Here is a 16,751-nt window from a genome sequence, read left to right on the forward strand (position 1 = left end):
AAACACTCCAGCATTAAGTAAAAGATAAAGACTTTCAGAAGCGGAGTTCAGTTCCCCGTGAGTACATCTCCATGCTGGGATTTTGGGTTTGATTTTTGTACAATATAGAAGTGGTTTGCCTTTGCCTCCTAAGATTCCTTTGATTTTCCAGTCTAGCTTACAGTCCTGGGATTTCCTGACTTCAAAGTAAAGTAGGCCGAAGTTGTTAAAATCTCACTGGCTTTCCTCTTTACATTAGTGCAACACAAGATTTTTATATACTGTCAGAATTTTGGAGGCAGAGTAACATAGGTACAAAGTTCAGAGGAACAATGTTAGCTAATTGATTATATGCCATCAAGTTGTTTTCGACTCCTAACAACCTCATTGATTTTCTCCAAGACGATCTATCCCTAACCTGTTCTTTCATGTCTCCCGTTGGTGCACTCATCACCTCTGTAACTGAGTCCATCCACCTTGCTGCTGGCCGTCCTCTTCTTCTCTTTCCTTCTACCTTTCCCAGCATTAGAGCCTTCTCCAGAGAGCTGGGTCTCTTTGCATAATGTGTCTGAAGTAGGATCATTTGTGCCTTGAGTGAGAACTCTGGGTTGATTTGTACAACTTTCGCTCCATAGAGAATCAGGGAAGATCATGGCTTGCACGATTCTGATCTTTGTAGGTATAGACACATCAGGGCATTTGAGTCTCTTTTCTAAGGCCTTCATGGCTGCTCTACTGAGTGATAGTCTGCAGCACATTTCTTGACTGCTTGTTCCTTTATTGTTGATGGTTGATCCTAAAAGGCAGCAGCCATCCATCACTTTGATATCTTCATTGTAATTCTAAGGCTGGTTATCGTTAAGTTGGTCATCTTTATATTTAATTTTCATTAGTTAATACAAATGCTTTATGCATAACGTGTTTATAACATGTCAATATCCAAAGTAGTGTTTTTCTGTGCAGATTATAAACTGCCGTTAGTTTTGCTCTGCTTTAAAAATAATGAACACCATCCAGAAAAAGTTTCCTTAAAAGGTAAGAACCGTCTCAGTAATGGATATAAAATGAGACAACCATAATATATGAAATTGGTTTGGTAGGCCGAACAGTCACAACATACGACACTTTAAAAAATACTCATTTCAGAGTACTAAACAAAACTATAAATATGACAGAAAAACAGATGTTTTTTATTACAGTTGTCTCCCATTGACTATAAACAAATTTAAGGCTGGAGATAAAACCACTGCCAACAAATAATTCTGATTATTTTAAAGGAATGAACAGATTAACTCTTGGAATTGTATTACAAGAGAAATAACTTATATGCAAAACCGATTAAACAGTCCATAAACCTTGGCTAAAATAACGAAAGACAAACCAGTCCCTGAGACAAATGCATAGAATGAAGGACTAGTTACTTCAAGTATTATGCAGCTGGAGAGAGCAGGCAATCCAGTAGAGCAGAATCCCTCAGCCAGCTCTCTCTGCTCCTGTGGCCCCCCAGCCACACAGGAATGGGCAAGTATGATAGCCACATCCCACCGCATCTGGCTGTGACAGGAGAGATTCCGCACTTTCGTACAGCACAAAAGACGCCATTAGTCAGTCTAAAGGCACATATTTCTGTACTTGTTCAGCTCCAATTTCTGCCACATAAATGGCTCCTGTACTCATGCTGATGTCCAGAAGATGAGGCCTAACTTCTCTTGCAAGCTGGATTGTGTCCACCACAATACAATCCCCAATTAATCCTACTGGTGGGGCTGCCAAAATAGAAATCCTATTAATATTTAGGTGGGCCACAATTATATACTGCTGATCAGGAGTAAATCTGTAAGTAGAAGAGAGAGAGAGAAAAAAAGGAAGGAAACAAAAAAAGGGAACACTGAGTCTTAAAAGATCTCATTTTGTGAGCAATATGCATTTCTGTTGGATCTGAGGCATCACTGCTGTCTCTCTATGGATACTTACACTGTCTGAAATGCTGCTCTAAGACTTTCTTTCCTAGTAAGTCTTACTGGTGGGATCCAGTAGATCCCCTGGTATTTTGGAACCAATTTTCAACAGGGATGTTTGGTGCAAAAAGAGAAAAGTGACAGGCACTCTTCAATAACAAATAACGTACTGCAGTTCTTTGGACACAAACTTCAATATTCATAGGTATGATCTGAGTATATGAAATATGAGTATTTTTAAAAAATCAATACTACTGAGAAAGTGTGGTCCACAGACTGGTGCTGGTCTGCAAACTTTTACTGGTCCACGACAAGATACAATTCTTTTGTAGAATTCCAAAATAGTGTGAGATTATTCCACGTGAAAGGGCACGCCAATGGAACCACAAGAATGCTTAAAATCCTGGTTCACTCCAGGTGTAAATTCAAATAGGATGGAAGTGACTCGAATTGTCCCTGGATCCAAAGAAGGTTTTTTGTTTGTATGTTTGCTAATGGAGGAAGCAATTTTCATCTACATCTTGCCCTACCTAGAACTTGACCTCCCCTTCTTGGTTGCATAAAATGCATTGTGGGGGGGAACCAATACAAATATCATCTCCCACTCTTCCATTTGTAATGCTGTGAGCAAGCTTGTTTCATTAATGAAACACCACTGGGTGAGTACTTGGATCCAACCCAAATGCCATTTTAAAATATCAGGCAGTTTAATGGTATCGTCCAGGAAAGTGAAATTGAGCTTTCAAAGGTCAGAGTTACAGAAAAAGTGTCAAAACGACTAGTTATTGGCAGCTCACTTTCAAAAAGTATACTGGTCATGAAAAAATTTATAACTAATGTGCCCACATTTCAAAATTAGGAGGATGTGAATTCCTAGTGAACCCACTGGCATGTTCAGATTGCTATATAACTCTTATCTGGTTCTGTCCTAGGAACTGGAACCCTTCATCAGGGAATTCTTTTTCAACCAGATAGTTGAAAAGTTTTCTCTTCCATCCAGCATACACACTGGCATGCATGCACACTATACCTGACAGAGTAAGGGCCATCTTCTGTGAAGCAGCTATCCCAAGACCCTAACCACTGCCCAGTGCTTTTTTCAAAGACTTGGATTCTCCAGTTGGCTCTATCTGCAACCCAGACCTAGTACAAAGAAACAAACTGTTCTGAGCACTGAAAAAGAAAGCTTAAGAAATACACATACATATTCTAATTTCAAACAGATTGCTCTCTAAATTAATAATCACCATCTCATTACTCTCTGTTAGGTAAGAATCTTGATATCCAAGCGATATGGGAAGATTTTTCATTCACCGAAATATTTTGAATTACCAGCAATTCAATTCTTCGACTGCTGCTTTCAGGGGCATCAAGGGGGGGAGGGTTGGGGATTAAAAAAAGTCAAGATGGCAAACTGCACAAAGAAAACCCCATCTTTTTGTAAGTTTGTCATTTTGTGCATGTACGAAGTGCTGAAACAATAAAGGCTATATGGCTGTTAGCTTGACCAACAGTGTTCTAATTAATGTGGTCGACAGTATTCTAATGTTTTATGCAATTATCACTGCTACTTTACCCGTCCAACCGAATCCACTGTTACGCTGTGTGGAATCCTGAACTGTGTAGGAGCAGTACCATTTTCTCCACGCAACCATAGAATCTTTGAGTCTGTGGGTAGAATGCTGCTGATCAAACATTATTGACTGCAGTGTGCTTACAGTAAAATATCAGAATTAAAATGAAAGCAGGAGTAGAAAACCCACAGCCCAGGGGTATATATGAACCTCAGTACCTATTTTCTGTCAATTTTTGTGGTGCTATTTCACACTCTTCTTCATGTTAAAAAGATGTAAAATGGGTGCAATCAATGACACTTTGAGGCTTAATTTTCACTTTAAAAGCTCCCAAACTGCCTCCCCCCAAAACAAAAGACTGAACGTTTTTGCCCTCATCTGCAACCAAAAAGGTTGCCTAGCAGTTTAAAGGAGTTCAACATTTTGTATGGCATAGCCATGCTACTCTATTGCAACAGGTTTGCCTGAAGAAAACAAAAGATGGCCTAATGTTAGGAAAAATAATAAAGCAAGCATATTTATGTCACAGAACTTCAGAAAATATCATGCTGTATTTCACCAGTGAGTGAGTGAGTGAGTGAGTGAGTGTATAAAATCTAGCTTTCCATTAAAGTCCCATGCAGAATACGTTAGGATTTCAATTTTCTGACAATTAATAGAACATGTATTTTCATTCTGCAAAATAATGCTCTTTAAGATGTGGGATTTACAATCAGAATACTACTGAAAAAATATTATTAGAATCCTATAAAAAGATAAGGTGCCAGTAAATCTGCAGTATTAATTGCATGCATATTGACAGTTTGTGCCTGCAGAGACCCTAAGATCATATGAGCCACCAAGAATTTGGAGGTTTATGTACATGGGAGAAGACACAGATTCCTTATTAGAATCTCATAATCTGTCTAAATGTCTTACAGCAAGTGGCTGCATCTCCCAAACCTTGGCTAATCTCAGAAAAGCTAAAAAGGGTTGAACCTGGTTAATGCTGGGATGGGAGACTATCAAGAAGCCCCATCATTGTAGGCTAGACTGCAGAGTTTAAAAAGAACACTGCTAAAGGAAGATAATCTTAAACCACTTCCATATTCCAGTCTTAGGTCCTCCAGATGAGTTTGATATTCTGAGTTATAGTCCAATCAACATCTAAATCATATCAAGATAGGAAAGGGTACAGTAGCACATTAGAAATGAAAGCCAGTATCAGCATCCTGAACATTCATCTGCTCACCTTCTGTCAATTTGAGCAAGCGGTTATTTAATCCTCCATCACCATCCACAATGTAGATGTCTCCCGTTGATTCAACAAAAACCTCTGCTGGCTGGTCAAACTGTAGAGGATTTGTACCGGAACCTGCTGTACCTGGAGTGCCTATGACTTGAAGGAGCTCACCTGAAGGGCTGTATTGTTTCACCGAGTGGCCATATTTCCCTGCATTAAGAAGTAGTTGAGACTTTCCAGCAAGCTCACAAGTATCAGTCTGACAGATAAAATAACAATTATTTTTTTCCCTATCCTGTTCAGAGGCAAACTAGCAGAACGTCTGGATCCTAAGCATAGAACCTTTCTGCTCTGCATCACAGACAGTTGCTCATATGAACTCTTGTTCCTGTTTTCTCTGACTGCAGTACCTACCCTTTGATTAGCATCTCCTTTTCTTCTTCGTTCCTGAAACTTTATACAAACAACAAGATCTGCAGAGGTGTGGTGTGGAAAGAACATGGATAAATCTCCATTCAAGAGTATGGTGCAAGCTGCATAAACCCCAAATAACTGAATTCTAATTAAATGATCTATGCTATAGTGTTTCAAAGCAGATTTTTGTCAAGCATAAGAAAGGATCAGGTTGCAGCCATGTCAGTTCTAGTGGTACCTGTGAAGACAGTGAAAATGGTCTACCACAATGCCATGTGCCATCTGTTCTCACACTGCCCAAAGCCTTCACTGCTACTGTCCATTAACAACCTCCTTTCTGCCGACTGTGATGGGGAAAAATGCCTAACTAAAATGGGATGCAGTCAGCAGTTACTTGCATTGCATGCATATGCTTTGTATGGGCTGTACAGTAGCTGAACTGGATGCTCATTTGGCATCACCTGTAGAACCTTTCAAGAGGAAGCTACTGCTGATGGAATTGCAAAGTGGAGATTCTGGGGCTTGCAAAAATGAGCACAGGGATGTGCCATCACCGTTTCTCATTCACAGAATTTCAAAAAGCTGTCCAGGTGCTGATGCCAACTCCCATTAGTATCCCTACCATATTTTTCTACCATTGAAAATCCATTATGGAGAGAGCTGAAATAGATGCATCAATGACTTCTGATTACTATGAATAGAAGCCTTCTGTGTGGAAGCATGCTTGGGTTGCTGTCACTCAGATGGAAAGAACACTATCCCTTTTTGTCCTGAAAAAGGAGCGATGACTGCTTAAGAACATGGAAGAAAATCTTAAGAAACAAACTAAGATGGTTAGGAGAGAGGCAACCTGGATGAGAAGTGAACTACCTAACCAATTTGTTGAGTTTTGAAGACTTACATTTAAGCTGATTATTGGTTGTACTTCTGTGTGCTGAGATTTTAATGGTGGCACAGATGTTCTGGTAATTGACGCTTTTTAAATTAAATATTGGTATGATGTCTTAAAATGACTCTACCTCCCAGAGCCCTTTGCCATTGTCCACACCCACTTGGGCTGATGGGATTTGAAGACTGAAATATCTGATGAGCACCATGCTACCTATTTTGATATGTATGTTTAATCTTGAATTCCAGTTTATTTTGTGGAAGCATCTCAACTTAAATGCAATCCAAAATACACTTCAGCTGCAAAACAAAGACACACAACAGCATTCCTTTTTCATATTAAACAACAATTTTTCTACGCACCATTTCCTACATCCGTGATCCACACAGAGCTTGCATTGGATGTGCTCAGTGCAAAGATTCCATGGGGCATCTCAATGGTGGTTGTCTTCCACGTTTGTACAAGATAGCCTTCCTCAGAGTATACAGAGACCTTTGGCACATCATCATTACCTCTCTCAAAATGCACAAAAATAACGAAAGAGAATCAGAGAGATACTGCAGACAGAAAACCTAACCATTTTTTCATTATACAGTTCTTTATAAATTGCATTAAACATTACTATGCTGTAACTCCAGAGAGCTTTACCAAGTATGGCTACCTCCAAAAAACAAACAAGGAAAGGAAATATATTCAATAAATACTAGTCAGTCAGTTTCTCTCAATTGCAGTTCAATGCAGTTATGTAAAAGGCAAGTAGCTGGTGGGTCCAAGGAGACCATAGAAAGCAATGTTGCCTGAAAAGCAAAGTAAGATATCTGAGATACCAACATAGCAGTACAACAGATATCAGCCATCATTTTGTGTGCTGATTGAGAAAATTGTTATGGCTGTTTTGAGAAACTTAGTCCATCCTTCCCTAACCCAAGCATCCTTCTGTTATGTAGACATTATCTTTCAGAATTTTCAGTAATGGCCATATTGGCTGGGAAATTCTGCACCTGGAAGGCCAAATAAAAGGAGGGCACCCAAGTATTTGGCCCAAGACCTTGTTGTCAAAAGACACAGGAAAGTACCTCCAGAAAGCTCTACAGCAGCCCAAGAGGACAATGGCCTTTCTCCCTTACTTGTTCTTGGCATTTGTACATTTGAGATATATGGCTACCTAACATAAACAGGTTCCAGTACATCCAAATCTAATCTATTCATGGTTACAATGATTTATCTTTTATTTCATTAATTCACTATTCAATAAGAAGCCTTTTCTGGAAGATAAACAGGATACAACAAAATAAAAATCACAGGTCCAAAAAATAATCAAATATTCCAAAAGAGCTACAAAACAAGAGTAATACTATATGTACAACATTACACAATAGAGGGTTCCAAAATAACTTTTGCAGAACTAAAACATGGTGAAACAGAAGCACAGTGAAAAAGTTAAGGTATCAAAACACATTTTAAAAGGTCCACTTATTTTTAAAACCCCTGCACGTGGATGAAAATACCTCAGGCATAGCACCATGCAAACCTGCCCTTCGACCTATGCCACTTACGGACATTCCCTAAACAGAGAGCAGAGATCAGACTATTTCCAACCAGTATTGCTTTATATATTCATTCCTAAATCTATCATATCACTTCCACATGAATGCACTTCAACTTTCCAGCAATTCATCAGGGACCCAGAAGTTGAGTTGTCTGGTCTTCTATTTTCTTTATATCAGTCTGTCTTATCCTGGAGGTCTTTCAGTAGTTTGGGAATTCAGGTCAATTTTATTTTTTTATAGTAATTTTATTAAAGATTATAATTACAATAGTGGGAATTCAGGTCAATTTTAGATGCATTACATCCCTTAAAAATTCAGAAATTACACATTTCAGGTTTTAAAGAGCCTTAGGTTTCTGGTCTTAAATGCTACAATTACTGTATATAATGCCTCTCCGAGGTTTAAATGTTTTTGGCCATTACAGCTTGAAAAGAATGAGTGCACCATGATTTAAAAATACATACAGACCTGCAATGTACTTATTATCAGATTTACATAAGAAAACTAGACATTAAGATGGACTGCTTGAGGCTATCCTGTCCCAATAAAGAAACTGGAGTGGCAAAAGCATTGCTATATTACATCTCATTCCGAAAGAGCTACTCGCAGCCAGAGGCAGTCAATAAGTGGGTCTTAAAATCAAAGCCAAACCACTCTGATTGTGTTTCCAGAGGGCAAAGACAACATAGAGCAATCACAATCCATTCAATGAGGACTCGGCAAGATCTAGTTCAGTCAGTTACAGCGGAAGAACATTTTTATGCAGCCCTACCTATTTATGGTCCTGAATACAGAGTTTTCTAAACCAACTCCCAAACCTAGGCTGAACATGTTGCATTCTGTACATTCACTACTTTGAGCCCAAGGAAGTGTCAAAGTTGCATTTTAATTTTTTTATCTTGGAAAGTACTGTAACATTTAGTGCTCATGTTCTTGGTTACAGACAGTAAGCTGAATATTTCCATACATAGCAGAGTTCAAGTAGGAATGATATATAGGCAAGATGGATCAATGGTACCGAACAGCATCCAGTCTGAGAGCAGTTATCCATATAACCCAATTCTATGCTGTTCCATGCTATTCTGTGCCCACTATCTTATCAGAGCCTTATCTGGATTCTTATGTCACAGGTAAGAACCATCTATTATTACTCTTTCATATTTAGGAATGCTATTGGGAAAGCTCATACACTGAAGTACCATCTTGGTATATGAAATAAAGAGGAACTCACTTAACAAACACCACTGCATGTTTCATGCAACCTAGGCATGCTCATCTAAAAATGAAAGCTTTCCTATCATTCCAAACTCAGAGGAGATATTGGTTCCCCATCATACTAATCTATAATCCAGATCTGGACTAAATGTAAAGATCTTGACTCAAATAGAGTCCTTTACCTACTTCCATTTAACCAATTGTTTCTACATCTTTTTATTTAAGTCAAAGATATGGTAAGCAGGATACATGCAACTTCAGCTTTTACTCAAAGCACAAATGTAATCAACCTCACAAACAGTAGCTAGTTTTTCCAACAACAAGCACTTCTAAAACAGACAGCTTTATACCAGTGATGCCAGCAATCTCGCCCATACCCAACCGATGCCCATTAATCCTGATTTGGCTACAAGACCATCTAGGCCACCTTAACTCACCTGGTGCTGATGAACTCTGGTCTGCCTGCAAGGTCATTCAGGCATGGTAAGCAACAAGAGTTGCTTGAGTGGACATTCATTCCCAAACCACAGTTCCACACAAGCAAGTACTTCGGCATCTCTGCCAGGGCTGTGCATACTTTAAAAATGACTTGGCAGAAGAATTTCAGATCTTGCATGAGCACTACCCCTCATTTTTCTAGGTTTCTGCATGAGTTTCAAAAGAGCTGTGGCTGCTTTCATGAACCACAGAAAACGCTGGGGTTATACAAGTTCCATAATTTAAGAGCAGCCACCTCTATATGCTACCATATGCTTCAGATGACAGGTTCGACAATGACTGAGTAAACTAATAAAACCAAACCATGATTTCAGATCATGATCAGCCTGTCCTATGGTCTGGGTTCAGATAGTATACAGGTAGTCCTTGACTTACGATCACAACTGGGACTGGAACTTCCATTGTAAGTTGTTGCGGTCCGAAGTCGACTCACCACAACTGGACCTGATTTTATGACCATTTTTATGGCAATCATTAAGTGAATCATAGGTAATTAAGCGAATCACCATGGTTGTTAAGTGAATCCAGCTTCCCCAGTGAGTGTTTTTTTGCTGGAAAACAGCAAAGAACGTCACAAAACATGATCACATGACCATGGGACGCTGCAACCAATTATAAATGCAAGCCGGTTGCCAAGTGCCCAAAATGCGATCATGTGACTGTGGCAGGGGGTGGTGTGGCCTTTTGCGACACTCGGAAGTGCTTTACAGGCCATAATGCACCCATTCCGAAGCTGTCGTAACTTCGAACCGTTGTAAAATTAATGGTTGTAAGTTGAGGACTACCTATACTAAGCCAAGTCACAATATGTTGTGCAAACCAGACCACAGACTTGAAATGAAAAATGTGAGAAAGCTCCACTCATTTGAACAAAGTACTATCAGATGCTGAAATAGGAGAATCTGCATGCAATCTGAAACAGAGCTGCCAAAATAAAAAACACAGTAGCTGAAGTTGCATTTCTGGAAACATAAAATCTAGCTTTTACTTGAAATTATCTCCATCTTTCAGTGAAATACATAATTTGGTAGACACCAAACAATAAAGTGAAATTATTTAAATTGGTTGGATATTAACAAGGCTGGGAATAAATTTTGATACTGTAATAAGTAACCAGAGACACCAGAAGCCAAATAAGGAGTATTACTTAGAACTGGAAGAATAAGGAGAATATTTTTAGACAATAAAGTACTAATCTCAAGTGCCATAAAATCCTCCACTATAAAATCCTGTGGTTGAACTGCTAAATTGAAGGTACATCCGTTTTTTGTGTGATTTGGCAGAACTATAAGAAAAATGCATGTATGTTGTTGTTGTTTATGTAATGTTGTTTTTTTAACTTTGTGAAACTGCCAAGAGTCATCTTGGAGTTGAGCAGCCTAGAAATTTAATAAAGAAATAATTCATCAACCCAATTAGAACAATATCATTACTAAGCCAAATCAAGATAAAAAAAACAGTATGTAAGCTGTGAAGATGGTAAACCAAACAAAAGATTGTGAATGAAAAAAAGTGATTTATGATCCAGTGATAAAATCTGGATTTATATAGAATCTCTGAAATGCGTTTTTTTTTTTTTTTTTAAAGTGATATAACCTGAAACTTCAAGCAGCAGCAGCAAAACCATGCAGGATTTTATTATTTATCTCCTTAATATATTAACTGCATCCTGGGCAACTGTTGTTACTCCATAAACATCAGAACGTTGTTGTTTCTCACCTGTCCCACATAGACTAATCCCTGGGTATGATCAACAGCAACACAATATGTTTGACCGATTAGTTCTTCTGGAAACTTTGGCCAACTTAGATCAAGCTTGTAGAGTGGTTTCTGTATCTGCCACAATGAATAAGTAGTCCACTGATTTAACACCTTAAAAAATCAAACACAAAAACAATACTGTTAAATGGTGGTCAGATTTACTGTCAGGCATCATTTCAGCCATCAGAAAATGGACCTGTCAGGAAAGGGTTAACTCCACCTCTTTGTTAGATTTATATCCCACCTTTGGTTTGGAGCGCAAAGCAGCATACTGTACCTAGCATTCTCTCCTCTTTTTCCCCACAACAATCCTGTGAGGTAGATTAGGCTGAAAGAGGGTTAAAACTTTTAGATCCAGCTTGAGGGAACCCTCCTTCTTCAGTCATATGTCTTGACTTCAGCTGAGGAAAAAAAATCCTTTAAACAACTTTATTAATTTGCAAACAAAAAACCCTTCAAATGAAGCATTTGCAAACAGCCACTTAATTTTTTGAACATAGGGAGACCCAAACAATCAAACCTGAAACTCTCAAGCTTCCTCCTACAATCCCCTGTCTTTGGGTGGAACTGCCAGGTCCATCTTCTGGTGACCAAAATGGCACTTCATGCTAAAACCCAGGGCCATTCTTAGGCATCAAAGGTGGCAAGGATTACATGGGAACAAAAAAAACAAAAACCCACACAATCCAAAGGGTGCTTCACTCACCCTTGTCAAAGGCTTCAAGGCAGTTTGCATGCGGTTCTGTCCTCTTGCTAACTATGAGGAAACAATGATTGGCCCAAACGTTGTAAGTTTTTAGGCTGAATAGAAAACTGAATCCATACGTTTCATTTAAGTCTATCACTTTATTCAATGTTAGTTCCACTTTCTTCGACCTTGTGCTCATATAAGCAGATTTGCTTAGCAAGTCACAGCCTTGACTTTTTAATTTCTATTCTGCATATGAATGACAACAGCCATTCAGAAAGGCGGTTTTAAGTACTTTCAGTGTTAAATACTGTAAAGGCCAATTTTAAAAAAAATTCAAATGCTCTATTTCATTTGTTAAAACAAGCTGTAGCACTGTTCAGAAATTAAAAGTGCTACACCACATCCTGCAGGCTCATAGTATAAAATATCTAAATATATAGGGGGGAAATGGGAAGAGAAGGGGAGGTACTTGTTGGAGGTCCCAGCAAATCAGCATGAGGATGAGTTCGTTCTAGGATGCAATTCTCTATGTGTTTCTGGAGGAAGCTGTTTGTTGTCCCTCCCACATTTCCTCGGTCCTTCCTCCTCCACCATCTGGGAAGGGAGCATGCAGCTGCTGCTTCTTCCATCCCGGGCGCCATGCATGGGCCTGGAGTCATGAGATTCCCCCTTTCTGCATGCAGCCTTTAGCAGCAATGAGGGCTAAGGGTTAATTCAGTTTAGGGAAAGAAGAACAAGGATCATTTTTCTGAATGGATGTAACTGGACCAAATAAAATGAATAAGACTTTTTTTTTTGCTTACTTTTGAACCTACTTTGTCTAAGTGTGTAATTCTTTATGCTTGGGTGGGCTAAGTGTGTAAGATCAATAACCTGTATTTCTCTAACATCTCATTAATGCTATTTTAGATAATATTCCTTTCTGTGCGCATCTTTTTGCTGTATTAAGCTCTGCTCCATTCAGTGGTCCTAGCTGTCCACTAATGGCTTCAGTACTCAGGAATATTTGCCTCCTTGCCTCTCAGATACATCTACAGTACATGGAAGGAAAATATTTTTTAAAAGCAGATTTTTAAAAATTAAACTGTCCCTCCAAGAATTCCTGGCAAGAGGGAGTGTTGGAAAAAGTGGATAAAGACCAATGTCTGAAAGAGAACCAGGATGCAATCCAATGCAGTATTGGTATGAGAGTAAGTGATTTCAGATTCCCAAGGCATGTCTCTTCCCAACTGTCTAGACCAGTGTTTCTCAACCTAGGCAACTTTAAGACATGTGGACTTCAACTCCCAGAATTCCCCAGTCAGCAATTTTTCTAGGATTCCACAAAGATGAACAGTTCTAAAGCAGGGATATACAATTCTAGAGCAAGAGATTGCCAGAGGATTTAAAAGAAATCAAATGAGAAACTGCTAATCTTCTAATAGTATGTGATGTATTTCTATAGTTGGCCACTATATGAAAGGACTAGCAAATGGTCAATGTAAAATCCATTTTTGAAAATGGATCCTGTGACTATCTGGGAAAGCAAGTAATGTTTCCTTCCAAGCTGAGCTCAATTCCTGGTGACTACATGGACACATGCATATATTTTACTTGGCAATAATAAGGAACTGATTTTCCATTCCTGCTCTTTAAACTTTTCTCCGCTTCCTAGTCTAATTTACAAGTGGGATGGTCTCCCATTGAACCTCTAACCAGATCCAACCTGCTTAGCTTTTCAGAAATCAGCCAAGGTCAGCAACACAAGACAAAGACTGGAATGTGTCACTTTCCATATGCTCATAAACTACAACTCACTCCCAACAGTTTTCACACTGTGAAGTCCAGTGGCTTGGCTTCTCTACTTGGCTAAAGAAGACCAAGTAATGCGAGGAAATTCAAGATCATTCTGTTAAGACAAATCCTGTTGGACAGTGGCACATGGATAGGGATCAATCAGAAGGCATGGTTTATATAGTTTTTCAAAATACGTATTTCAACTGCACTTCCCATAATTTCCAATTAATAAGGAAAGCATCTGGCTGAGACTCTTGGAGTTTCAGTCCCACTACAACTAAATGGTATTAGATAGGGGAAGGCTAGTATAAATGTAATTTCTTGGAGGGAAGGACACAGTGCAGGCTTCCAAAGATCTGTATTAAGCTTATTTACTCATAAATAATCCAGAATTTAAAAAGGCAACTGCGAAGTAACTTTCCTACTTATTAGCATGAATCAAAAAGGACAGTGAAATAGTCCAAAGGGTTCCCTTCAAATTGGGAAGCTGAATGTTAAAATAGCAGATATGGTTTGCTAATTAAGTGTGAATGCTGCACATTAGCACAAATCCCAACATCAAAGGGATACACTGATTGGGTCAGAGTTAACTATGACTGATCGTGAAAGGGTTGAGTTTGTGATTTTAAAAAAGGGCTCCGTAACTCTTTGGATTTGAAGGCAAAACAATGCTTCTCAGTATGCAGGCACTCATATAACACTTGTCACCAGTACTTTAAATCAAACATGCATAGCAGCTGAGCAATTCCAAGGAAAGACACAGCTGCTTTAAGAGCTGCACAAAAGTGCTATATTAGTTGAATTCACAATGTAAACCTTTTGAGTATTATACTGCTGGATTTTGTATGGATATATTTTGTAATCACATGTGGAATATTGTATATAGTTCTAGTCAATGCATCCAAAAAAGAAATTAAAGAACAAAAAAGTACACAAAGCGTCAACCAAAACTAACAAAGGACTAGAGCCCCTGAATTACCTGCCAATATATGAATTCCCAGAATTTACAGCAATCATCATGTTGGCTAGTTAATTCAGGGAGTTAAAATCTACACATCCTAGGCAGACTTAGAGCAATTCTCTGAGGAACTTCTGGCTGGGGCATAGCTGGTTCTAGAAAAGCACTAGGTAAATGAGAACATGTCAAGAGGTGCAGAAAAGTGTTCCATGTAGAAAAATCGAGCGGCAGTGAAACTGGGGAGTGATTCAAGAACAGAGAGAATGATATACAATTTTATACAGGACCGATTTAAATAATGGAATTTGCTACCACAAGATGTGGTGATGGCTGTCAACTTGGGCAGTCGTAAAAGGAAATCAATCTAATTTATGACCAAGGATCAGCCAAACAACAGCTACAAGTCATGACAGGGAAAGAATCACAAACCATTTCATTCTGAATACTATGAACAGAGCATACAAGGAGATGTGGCTGCTACAGTCAGGCCCTGCTTTAGGGCTTCCTACGGATACCTGGTCAACAACTGTGGAATGGAATATTGGATTAGTCAGGCTTTTGGTCTCATCCAGCTAGGCCCTTCATAAGTTCTTATGGCTGTACTAAGTTATCTTTATTCAGGTTCAAATAGGCTGGTCCAGCACCCCATGAAAGATGATGCCTTAAATAATATCCTTAAAACCTGAGACTGATCCTTATGAGAAATGCAAGTCCATTCAAAAGACAGTGAGGCACATCTTCCAGATTAGGCAAACCATATCCTAATGGTATCTCCATTTTCTTTGGATTAGGTTTCAGTGTACAGCCCTCACTGCATCCATTACTAAGTGTCAGACACTGGTTCAGATTTTCCATAGCTTCAGCTTGAATGGAAAAAGAAGCTGATGCCACTGCATGGCAGTTTCTCAGACTCTGAAGCTTAGTATAGCTAAAGGAATTATACATGCAATAAAATGGAATGCGGTAATTACCTGGAAAAAAGTAAAGTAAAACCATTTAAGGTTAAGCATAGCAGCTGAGACAGATAACCCACAAGGGTACCACTCTAAATGGCAACTATTTTTTGTCTCCTCACTCCAAGCCTTTCCAAGTGTCTCATATTGTTGAGAGAGTTGACAGCCTCAAACCTGAATATTTTATATTTCTATAATTTGGGCAGGGAGGCAGGTGGAAAGGACACAGGTTTTCCTCTTCTCCTGAAATCTAATATAAAGAAAGAAGTTATTAACTTTGCATTACTTGGCCCAAGCCAACCTCCCAACTGTTTCTTTTCCCCCAGCATTAAGAATATTTATTTTAAGCTGTCAAGATCCTGCGCCAGTCAATTTCCACACTTCCCTGACTCTCTCATTTCCTTTTTTGGTTTTATTTTTGGCTGACCTTCCATGATACTTTTCAATCAGTTCATCTATTGAACTGATGGGTTTCTTTTTAAATACTTTTTTAAAAATTTCAGCTATCACTTGCATTTCGTAACTTCATATGTCTGCTAATACTCTTTTCTTGTAAATACAGAAATTACTGTGTAAAGTACATCCAAAGAAAATACTGCCATATTTGGCCCTGCTCCATTTCCCACTGACAGCCGTATTTCACAATGAACTATACAATACAATTAATTGTTTTGTTTTAGATTTGTTATTTCATGCCACAATATTAATCCACTGATCATGCTGGCTGGGGGTGATGGCAGCTGTAGTGCAACACATCTTCAAAAAGGGTAATGGTAAATTTGATTTTTTATGGATTGGTTTCAATACCCAAAATTATTTTGCCACAGCTCTCACATTCAAGAAGCCCTAATCAATAATTTAAGTTTGTCAAGGAATAAGACAATCGTTTCTGAGTATTTGCTCAAAACCCGCTCAGAGCAATCACGGACCCACAGTTAGAACGATCAGATCTGGGATGCAAAAATCTGGTAGCCTTACTTACAACCGAATCTACCTCTGAGCGAAGAAAGAGGTGAATACGATCTGAACACGGAATAACAGTGCATTTCTACAAGTGTCAAAGCCCTTTGAACACAGGTACAGTATATACAGACATATGCAACTGGTCGTTGTTATTATCAGGTTTGCCAACACACCTCCAATTCAGACCCGACTCTATACACGACTATCAGCAACAGAAGCAAACCAGCCCCTCCGACTCCTGCAAACAACCGAACCCGAAAATGATCGAGAACCCCCATTAAGGCCCCACAGCTGCCAGTTCCCGAAACAGGCACAGTGCCGCGCGCATGCTCAGTCCGCCGCAACGAAGG

At 39.0% G+C, this 16,751-nt stretch overlaps 1 protein-coding gene across 3 annotated transcripts in view; it reads right to left on the reverse strand.

Moving 5' to 3' along the window:
• Positions 1–1,150: 1,150 nt before the first annotated feature.
• The window catches only part of NHLRC3 (NHL repeat containing 3), a 47,860-nt gene continuing 32,259 nt past the window's right edge, over positions 1,151–16,751 (reverse strand). Inside the window, exons 1-8 of one of the 3 annotated variants that reach the window (XM_063315559.1) lie at positions 16,575–16,730; positions 11,767–11,817; positions 11,019–11,171; positions 6,399–6,552; positions 4,743–4,943; positions 3,514–3,605; positions 2,968–3,080; positions 1,151–1,813 (exon numbers count right to left, since the gene is read on the reverse strand). In XM_063315559.1, the coding sequence (XP_063171629.1) occupies positions 1,585–1,813; positions 2,968–3,080; positions 3,514–3,605; positions 4,743–4,943; positions 6,399–6,552; positions 11,019–11,171; positions 11,767–11,817; positions 16,575–16,679 (1,098 nt within the window). In that variant the 5' untranslated portion in view covers positions 16,680–16,730 and the 3' untranslated portion in view covers positions 1,151–1,584. Of the gene's footprint in view, positions 1,814–2,967; positions 3,081–3,513; positions 3,606–4,742; positions 4,944–6,398; positions 6,553–11,018; positions 11,172–11,766; positions 11,818–16,574; positions 16,731–16,751 lie in introns of those variants that run through there. The other 2 variants (XM_063315575.1, XM_063315567.1) reach the window with 2 other exon arrangements.

Source organism: Candoia aspera, chromosome 1 (genome assembly GCF_035149785.1).
Source record: "Candoia aspera isolate rCanAsp1 chromosome 1, rCanAsp1.hap2, whole genome shotgun sequence".
Taxonomy (NCBI): Eukaryota; Metazoa; Chordata; class Lepidosauria; order Squamata; family Boidae; genus Candoia; species Candoia aspera.